The 9,531-nt window shown below is 64.1% G+C and overlaps 1 protein-coding gene across 2 annotated transcripts in view; it reads left to right on the forward strand.

Moving 5' to 3' along the window:
- The first annotated feature begins 820 nt into the window (after window positions 1-820).
- The window catches only part of LOC105302237 (PWWP domain-containing protein MUM1), a 13,302-nt gene continuing 4,591 nt past the window's right edge, over window positions 821-9,531 (forward strand). The window contains exons 1-10 of one of the 2 annotated variants that reach the window (XM_023520448.1): window positions 821-948; window positions 1,540-1,625; window positions 2,661-2,731; window positions 3,773-4,528; window positions 4,874-4,981; window positions 6,128-6,198; window positions 7,109-7,185; window positions 7,601-7,661; window positions 9,043-9,118; window positions 9,439-9,489. In XM_023520448.1, the coding sequence (XP_023376216.1) occupies window positions 892-948; window positions 1,540-1,625; window positions 2,661-2,731; window positions 3,773-4,528; window positions 4,874-4,981; window positions 6,128-6,198; window positions 7,109-7,185; window positions 7,601-7,661; window positions 9,043-9,118; window positions 9,439-9,489 (1,414 nt within the window). In that variant the 5' untranslated portion in view covers window positions 821-891. The remainder of the gene's footprint in view (window positions 949-1,539; window positions 1,626-2,660; window positions 2,732-3,772; window positions 4,529-4,873; window positions 4,982-6,127; window positions 6,199-7,108; window positions 7,186-7,600; window positions 7,662-9,042; window positions 9,119-9,438; window positions 9,490-9,531) is intronic. The other variant, XM_023520449.1, reaches the window with a different exon arrangement.

Raw genomic sequence — 9,531 nt, forward strand, 5'->3', positions numbered from 1 at the left:
CCGACCTCCCCGTCTGCTGCCGGATTTACCCCCTGCTGCCCGAACCCCGCCTCGCTGCCCGGCGCCCCCATGCCTGACCCCCGTGTTGCCCAACCCCCCTGCTACCCGGACTTCCTCTGTTGCCTGAACCCTGCCTCTGCCTGAATTCCTTTAGTGCCTACGCCCCTCTTTTGCTGATTAAACCCTTTTTCTGTTGCCTGAACCTGTTCGTCTCTGCCTGAAGCCCCACCTCTGCTGACTGAACCCCCTCTCCTGATTGAACTCCTTCTCTACTACCTTAACTCAGCTATCTGAACCCCCATCTCTGCTCTCTGAGCCCCCTCTGCTGATTGAACCTCTTCTCTGTTGCCTAAACACCCCCGTCTCTGCCTGAATCCCACTTCTGCAGAGTGAACCCCCTGGCTGCTGCTGCTGTGACCCCCCCCTTTGCACAAATGACCTCCCCCCACCTTTTTGTCCGCGCCACGGCCCAGGGAGAGTTCTTGTGGACGTAACAGGCGTCAGCAGCTGTGCTTCCCTGCAGGGACACGGCCAACAGAGCAGGCCTTTTCCTCCTGTGTTAATTCTTTGGTCACCGTCAGCTCCCCAGGCTGGAGGGTTGTGGATTCCATTTGGGAAAAAAATAATCTAGACGCAACCCTCAGGAGAGAATCTGGCTGTTCTCTTTACGAAAAAAGTCCAGGTGCATGCGTGTGGGGCAGTCACCTCTGGCATCCAGCGTCTGGTGACAGGCCAGCCCCCTACCTTTGCCCTCCAGGGTCGCGTCGGCGTTAAGATCGCCAGCAAACGGCCAGAAACCACCGTGCGAATTTCTTTGCAGGGTCCGTGGCGCCGGACCTGCCAGCACCGTGCTTGTGCCAAGTCCTCACGGCCGCCACATGCGTCTCCAGCATGACGGACGCCGCGTACGTCCTCTGCAGATGGAAGGAGCGGTTGTGGCCTGCAAAGGTGACAGCGTCACTGTGTAGTTTCAGGAATTAGAAGTGACTTTCGGGTGACAAGTAAAATCTTCATCGAGAGAGACCTACGTGTTGCTTCAGGGAAATAATTGAGCCCGACCAGTTGGCTGCCGTCTCTGTTGGCACTGGCTCTCGTTCCCCATTTAATGGGGTTTTGGTCGAGTGCTTGCAAGCTTACAGTGGCGGAAGTGTCTTTTTTCCACGCTAAAAAAAAAAAAAAAAAATGAACAGCGTTTTTTATTAAAAGGCATGTGTAAGGCCGTAACTCAAGGAAATAACTGGCTGGGAGCCCTGCGCTAGTAAATAACGGGAGGCTGCGTGGGGGGGCCTTTCCAGCAACATGGGGGGGCGGGAGGCGGGCCGCAGGGCACAAACCCCGGCCTCGGGGACCTGTGCCGCGGGCCTCGTGCCTCCGTTTCCCCACCTGTGAAACGAGCATTGGAGAATCGCAAGTTCTGGGGTCGTGTTAAGCAGTGTCCCCTATGTTTGTATCTGGATGTGGCCCCTGCTTCTGGCTCTGTGTCAGCCGGTTCTCGTGTCAATGACGAGGATTTTCTTTTTTTGTTTTGTTTTTTAACAGGTTTTGGCCAGAACCCAGGTGTCAGCGACAACTAAGAGAAAAAAAGGATTTTTTCTAAATGTTCAAATACTCTCCGTAGACAAAAAGTTAAGTGTCGTTTTTTGTTTTTTTTTTTAATATCATTTTTAACCCCTATGGGAAACATCCCCACTCCCCTCACCCCCAAAACGAAGTCAGCCCCCAGGGGCTTGCCAAGCGTTTAGTTACTGTAACCGACCGGTGCTCACGGAAACCCTGAGGACAGCGGCGGGTGGCTGGGAAGTTTGAGCTGGCGGGGGCACCGTGTGAGCTCGAGGGGTCAGTACGCAGTGGAGCGAGCGTGAATTATACCCAGGGCAGGCTCGTGTGGCTGTTCAGACGGGCTCTTTCCTTCCCGCGGATCTGTGTGTATGTTTTCAGAACCTCGTGTGACAGGCCCATCGGTTTTGAAATGTCTGATGTTCGAGCCTGTTCCCCTAATAAACGATTTTGGCATCCGGAAGGCACACCCGTGACTGGCAGCATGTCACTGGGCTCTTGGTTATTCGGGCTGGAAGGACAGAGCGGCACCTAGAATGAAGAGTTTTGAAATGCCCAGGTCGTGCGTGCCTGGAGTCCGTGTGTCTGATGAAGTCCCAATTCTGAATAGAGAATTTTAAAAAACCCAGTCGGCCCCCCACAGCCCCTCCTCAGCTCAGGCTTTCCCTGCGGCTGGGAAGGTAATTGAGTCCCCCGCATTTGAAAGGGCCGCACGTCCTTCTAAACCGAAACACACCTGCTGGGCTGTAAACAGCTCTTAGTGACATTACCGCTGCTCTGAAAACCTAACAAAGGAGTTATTTGTGCAGTTGAGAGTAGGATTTGCCCCACAAAAGTCACAATTTGAATTTGTTTTTACTCCTAGATTCAGCCAACCTTTTCTGTCTTAATGGGGGAGGGGGCACCGCAGTCTGGGGCCCTTGCTGCCTCTGACCGCAGGCACAGAAGTGCTCTGTTGGCCTTGACTTTTGGTTTAAGTAGGAAGGTTCAGAGAGAAAAAAACGCATCTAATTCTTTTGTCAACTAAAGAAAAACATGTTTTCGTCCCCGCGGCCTTGGCTGCTGCAGCCTCATCGTTTCTGTCCCCAATTCTGTTCCGGCAGAGTGAGGGTGAGAAGCACGGAAGCCAGGACCCTGGAGAAGTCCCACATCGAAGACATAGCCTCCTTGCTGGGTAAGAGCGGGCTGGGGTGTCAGGTAACAAAGGGAGGGGTTCGGGGAGACCCAGAGACCGGACTCCAAGTGGAGTTGTGCCTTCACCAGGGACAGTGGGCTGCAGCCAAGGTGGGGGAAATCAGGGTGCCGTCTCAGACCTGCCCAGACCCCGCCGCCCAGGGCTGCCGGCCTCGGTGTCCGCTGGGACGGGAGCTTGTGCCTTTCTGTGCCCTTGTACGTCGCGAGGCCGTGGCTCCCTGCCTGGGTGTCTGAATCCGAGCCACCGGGGAGCAGGCTTGGTGCCGCCCTGTCTGCGGGAGGGCCCCGTGACCCGCCCCCAGGTCCCGTGTCCGTGGGGAACTGGGCTTGTCCCCCGCCCACCAAACACAGCCACGGGACGCACCAGCCCTGCAAACTCCAACACGACAGCGGTTTCTCCTCACAGCGGGAGTGCTCGTCCCGTGTGCAGGGCACTGCATCCTGCGACAGGGTCACCCAGAACCCCTCCCCACGGCGTTTCCAAAATAGGACATCTCGGTCTCTGAGAACCAGCCGTGACAGCTCAAAGCAGCACCCCCTCTGGTCACCGCCGTCTGCTTGCTCGGGCGGGCGGTGCCTGCTGTGAAGTAGGGAGACCCGAGTGGATGGTTGTGGGCTGTGCGGTCGCACCCGTCAGTGGTGGGGAGGCCGGGCGGGCTCCAGGCCTCGCACAGAGCGCGGACCGGCCCGGGGGCCTCGCCAGGGCTCCCCTGGGCCTCTCTAGTCTTTGTTTCCTGGGCCTGGGTCCTGTCGGCCTGATTGAATCGCAGTTGTCAGGCTGGGACGGGATTTGCTAAACCACTGAATGTATTTTTGTTGGCCGATTGTTTCGTGACCTTGAGGAATGTGTCTCTGACCCAATCAGGTTAGGGTCGTGCGATCCGGCTGTTTAAAAACAGATCCGGGTCCCCGAATGGGGCCTGCAGCCAGCTGTGCTTTTGTGCCCGGCCTCCGGCCGAGGCGAGGGATGGATGTCGGCAGCGGGTAGCTCGCGTCACCGGGCTCTGTCTCCCGCCCTCAGCCTCACAGAAGGACGTGCCTGCCGAGCCCGTGGAGGAGCTGACCTACAGGCGGGCGCTCCGGGTGGCTCTGGACATTCTGAACGAGGGGACCTGTCTGCGGCCAGAGGACACGGCACAGGGAGAGGGAGCCGCTGGGTGTGCGGGAGGGGACCCCACGGACTCGATCACCGCACACTGCGACCCCAGCCCTCCGCCCCCTGTCCCCACGGTCGTGCCGGCCAGCTCTGGGCCCGAGAGGAGGGAGCGTGTGCGCCAGAGCCTGGCAGGCTCGCCCACCTGCGGAGAGGACCCCAGGTGCCGAGGGGACCCCGAGAAGCGGCTTGGGGAGAACGAGAGGCCTCTCGCCCTGGTGGTGTCAGCCAGAGGTGGATCCAGGACACACCTTGAAGACTGGCCGGCCCCAAGTCGAAGGACGAGAAGTTCGCCACGGCAGCCCAGAGGGCGGCAGCCTGGCCCTCTGCTCTCGGAGGGCGGCCGGGGCAAGGGGGACGAGGACTCGCCTGGCCGTGGGGCAGCCCCGAGCTCAGCCCCCCAGGCCAGGGAGCGGGGTCTGCGGGCCAGGGCGTGCCATGACGCCTGGCCAGGCGACGGCCCCCCTGTGCGCCCTGCCTGCCCGGACACGCAAGGTCCCGCTGCGAAGCAGCTGTGCTTGGCCGGGGGCCTGGACTCCGGGCCGAGGGGCCGGATGACTCTGCGCAGCACCCCCAAGCCCGGCGTGCCCGTGGACGGCTCGAGGCTACGTGTCCCGGACGAAGGTAGGGCTGGCCCCGCGCTGGGTGGGGTGGGACCCAGGTGGGCCCCGGGCTGCGCGTGGGCAGGTCCCAGCGCGAGGCCACTGCCGCGGCTGTGCCTCCTCTGGTCTGCCTCGTGGCCCCCATGCTGGGTCGCGACACCCCTCTTCCTGCGCCTGCCTTCCAGCCGTGGCATGAGGGCGTCCCCCGCAGCCTCTCCTCGTTGCACTTGTTTGTCCCTTAAACGTTCTCTAATGGCACATGCGTGCCCGGGTTTGTGCAACACGGGTCTGCTTCCTGGTCCTTGGGGTCCCCTGTCACGAGCTGTTTTCTCGGGCCGGTGACTGAGTCTTGTGTGACGTTCTGCAGACGGTCGGTCTTCCGGAGAGTCGGTGGAGTCGGACCCCGTCCATCCCATCCTGGAGGATGAGGACGAAGACGAGGATGAGGAGCCCCCAAGGATCCTCCTGTACCACGGTGAGCCCCATGGCCGGGCCCAGGGCTCTGCGGCGCGTCCTCGCTCCCCGCTGGCCTGGGGCCACAGCCCACACAGCACGCGGCCGGGCGGGGGCAACAGCGGGCAGCCAAGAGAACGGTGGCTTGCCCCGCCACCGGCGTGTGGCCTGGTCCCCCTCGTGGGCCTTGGAGACCCCGGCTGCGTGTCTCATGGGGAGGAGCTCACGCCCTGCCACCCGTGCCGCCTGGACGGGGTTAGAGCAGGGGACACGGACACGGACCCCGCGCGTCTGCCTGGCGCGTGGACAGGACGCTGGAGCCACCGTCTCGGCGAACGCCCACAGACACGCGGCTTCGCGGTCCAGTCCCGGTCGCTTTGGAAAGGGTCACAGAGGCACAGGATGCTGCAGAAGTGGCAGGGGCGTGGGGACCTGTCCCTCAGCCCCCCGATGGCAGCGCCCATGAGGCCAGGTAGTCCGGCCGCATGCTCCCCCTCCACCCCCGCCTCGTCCGCTTCCTCTTGCTGCATCGCCCATCGCTCGTGGTTCCTTCGTGAAGGTGATGACAACCCGGACACTGCGTCCTCACACCGCCTGCCGACTTCCCCGAGGGTGGCCGGTTCTCACGCTCTGGGCACGGCGGGCAGGCTCGCCGAGCCTCGGCCCCCGCCGGTGACTGTGCCATCCCCAGCCCTCCAGCAGCGCCAGGCCGGAGTCACACGCCAGCCCCCCCCAGCAAGGTTTTGTGACCTGACGTTTTAGCATTTGAATGACTTCCTTTTTCTCGAGCGTTTGGCGGGGCGTTTGGCGGGGCGTTTGGCGGGGCGCAGGTTTCGTGTGGCGCCGGCAGCCGGGGCAGCACCTCCGTCTCCCCAGCTCGGCTCCCGGCACCACAGGCAGCTGAGCTTCACGGAAACCGAGCCCCGTCTCGGCCCCCAGGACACCCCAGTCCCTTTCCGGCCGTGCTCCACGATCCCAAAAACATTTTGTTTCGGAAGGACTTGAGGCGTTCAGAGAAGTGGCAGGGGGCCCACTGCGCCGGCACCGGGGGCCAGGTGGCCGCGTCCACCCCGGTTCGCGTGTCGTCACGGCGACTGGTCTTGGGCGGCTGCGTTTGCCGGTCGACGTGGCTCTGACGCGTCGTCTTTGTTTTCTTTCCCGATTCCAGAACCGCGTTCGTTTGAGGTGGGGATGCTGGTCTGGCTGAAGTACCAGAAGTACCCGTTCTGGCCGGCAGTGGTAAGCGCACCTGCCGGCTCCCGAGCTGGCCGCTGGGCGCCGCGTCCTGCGCTCAGATCAGACCTAGGCGGGGTTTTTCACTGATATTCCCACCAGGGGCGTGAGGCACAGGCACCTCGGCAGCGGGGCGGGCCATGCGGCACCCCCGAGAGGTTCGCGGGCCTGGTGCGTGCGCGGCAGGCCTGGGACGCCCCGGGCCCCGCTTCCCCTCGGCAGCGCGCCGCGAGCCGTTGGCTGGCTGTCAGGCCGAGGCCCGTCTCGGCGCCTCTTGCCCTTCGTTCCCCCTTTGCTGGCTCCTGGCAGAGACGGGGTGCAGGGCTCGGCTGTGGCCTTGCAGTGTGCAGTGAGGACAGCCGTGTATGCTGGGGTTACAGGCAGTTGGCCGAGTGTGGCGCGCACTGGGGCAGCTTTGCCCCGCAGGCCCGGCTGTGGGGGGTGGGGCGGGCAGAGCTGGCAGCAGCACGGCCCCTCCCCCACACCCCTGCCCGGGCCTTCCGGCTCACCTCGTTCCCAGCCGTTCCCGTGGGCCCTGCTGGGCACCGTGTCACCAGCATGAGCCACTGTTGGGCACTTACACCTGCAGCCCTTGCCAGGCCATCCTCGGCCTGTGGCCACTAGAAACGGTTGCTGGCCTCCCTCACAGGCCAGGCTTCCTGCTCATGCTCCTCGGCTGGTCCCGAAGCTGCCCTGCCCGGCCGCGGGGACATCTCGTCTCAGTGGTCACGTGCAGGGAGCTGGAAGCAGCAGCCCATGTACTTTTTCTTACTTAAAACTGTAAGAAACTTCTGCCTGGTTCTGACTGGCTGTGAAGCCGCTTGGAGCCGTGCATGCAGCAGACCTTGCAGCCCCTGCGTGTCGCCCCCACCCCCGCCCCACACTCCTGATGCTGTGTTCCCGGTGCCGCACGCAGGTCAAGAGCGTCCGCAGGAGAGACAAGAAGGCCAGCGTGCTGTTCATCGAGGGCCACATGAACCCCCGGGGGCGAGGGTGAGCGTGGCCTCGGCTCCTGTGGGACGCGCCTGGGTGAGGGCGGGACAGGCGCCGGGCTGTCACCTCAGAGGGCACCATGCAGTGCCCACCCGGCTCCCTCCTGGCAGGCCCGGGTTCGGCCGTGGGCAGCTGCTAGTCCTGGCCCACGCGCCCGGTTGGGAGCACGCACGCCGTGCGTCACGCCCGCTCCCAGTGGGCTCTGGGGACAGCGTGCCACCACGGCTAAGGGGATCCTGCAGCTGGTCTCCGACCCTCCGGCCCTCCAGCGCTGCTGCCTCTTGGTGGCCAGTGGTGTGGTCGGCCCGGGGTCGGCCCGTCTTGCCTGGAGGGCCCGTGCACTTGTCGGGAGGGGCCGTCTTGTAGGGCACGTGGCGGCGGTGGCTGTGCTGACCCGTGTCCCCGCACCCCGCAGCATCACAGTTCCTCTCAAGAGACTGAAGCACTTTGACTGCAAGGACAAGCAGGCGTTGCTGGTAGGTGCCTTTTTACCTTGTCTCTGTGAGTGGTTTCCCTGGTGACAGGGTCCTCTACGGAGCCTTTGAAACCATGGCTATGTGTGATGGGGGGGGGTGGGGATGCCAGCATCCACCGATGGCTGCCCACCTCCTGCGGTGCCGGGGGGACAGTGGGGTCGTGTCCTGGGCAGAGGCAGGGTGGAGTGGGGGTGAGCCTGGTGAGGCTCTTCTCACTCCTCCCAGTGGCCATTCTTGGATCACCCTGAGGGACGACAGGGTGTAGGCCCCTTGGAGTGGGGACACTGCTTGCCGTGGCCCCGCACGGCCAAGGCTTCGCAGGGCACCTGCTGTCACCTGGCGGCCGTCTGCAGCTCCCCCGTGGGCCATGACCCGTCCGAACGCTGTGCTCGGCCTGAGGTGGTGCTGCTTGTCCCAGCTCTGAAACGCTGGGCCTGGGCCCATGGGGCCACCGCCTGCACCATCGTGGGGTCCCGGAGGCCGTCCGTGCCCTGAGGGCCGGGCCCGGGAGCGTGCTGCCCTCATGCTCCTGCCTCCCCAGGACGGTGGCCTTGCTCGGCGTGGCGGGTGTTGGCAGGGCCAGGTCTAGCCGTGCCTGGGTTGTCATGGTTTCCTGTGTCTTTTGTCCCATCTGTCCAGCTTTGTTCACGGCAGCATCTGACCCCAGCAGCGCTGGGCGCCCGTCCCCGTCCCCGTCCCCGTGCTCGTGGCAGGGCCTGGTTCTGTCTGACAAGCTCCCACGCGCCCTGCAGGCGGGGTGTGGAGCCGGTGGCGGGAGCCTTGCCTTGGCGTCCGAGTGCGGAACACGCGCAGGGCTGGGGTTGTCCCGGGCCTGCGGGGCGTCTGCGCCCTCGTCCCGCCCCCGTGATGACGTGGTGCGCAGGGACGGGTAGCGGTGGTGGGAGCAAGTGCCCCTGGGCGGCTGCGTCACCTGGGCTGTGGCTGGGTCTGTTCCGCTGGCCCTCGTGTGACAGTTGTGGCTCTGTGGCCTCTGGGCCCTGTGGGCCTCCACCCCGTGGCCCACTTGGAGCACCTGTCGCATGCAGCCACAGGTGGAGGTGGGCGAGGCAGGCGTCGTGGTCCTCATGCCTGCGGCGTCTCCTGGGGAGTCCAGCAGGCCTGTCCCGTCTGCAGAGTGCTGGCCGTCGTGTCCCTCTGGGCTGACGCTGACGCTGCCCGCCAGGCGCAGGAGCCCTGAGAAGGACTCGTTTCACGTGACCTTGTAGCTGTCTCCGTCCGACGGCCGCGAGTCTCGTGGCCCCAGTGAGGCTCCCAGGGCCGACGTCCGAGCAGCCCGGCCTGGGCCTCGCCAAAGGTCCCTGGGGCATTTGCTGGACAGGGCTCTGAGGCCTCCCGCTGAGCCCGCCGTCTCTCGCTGCAGGACGAGGCCAAGGCGGACTTCAACCAGGCCATCGGCTGGTGCGTCTCCCTGATCACCGACTACAGGGTCCGGCTCGGTGCGTGGGAACTTCATGGTCTGGGGCACAGAACAGGCAGGGGCGGGGAGCCCCGTGTGGTGACAGTTGAGCTCGGCTCTTCCCATGGCAGCCTGGCCCGGACCCTGACAGCCTTGTTCCCAGCGTGGGCTGGGGGAGGCTGGGTGCTGGGCCCTTTGATTCAGAGCTTATTCCTGTCCGTCCGAGGTGGGCTTGTCAGAGCCTCCTGGCCCGGGTCCCCGCCAGCTGCCTGCTTGCAGGAGGGGTCAGAAGGTGCTGGCACTGTGGCCCCTCCCCCACGTCCCCTGCTGTGACGCGCCCCTCCCCCATGTCCCTCGTAGGCTGCGGCTCCTTTTCCGGTTCCTTCCTGGAGTACTATGCGGCTGACATCAGTGAGTCCGAGCTCATTCTTGTCTTTGCGGCCCACGAGCCGG

The sequence above is a fragment of the Pteropus vampyrus genome, unplaced genomic scaffold (assembly GCF_000151845.1).
Source record: "Pteropus vampyrus isolate Shadow unplaced genomic scaffold, Pvam_2.0 Scaffold267, whole genome shotgun sequence".
In the NCBI taxonomy this organism is placed as follows: Eukaryota; Metazoa; Chordata; class Mammalia; order Chiroptera; family Pteropodidae; genus Pteropus; species Pteropus vampyrus.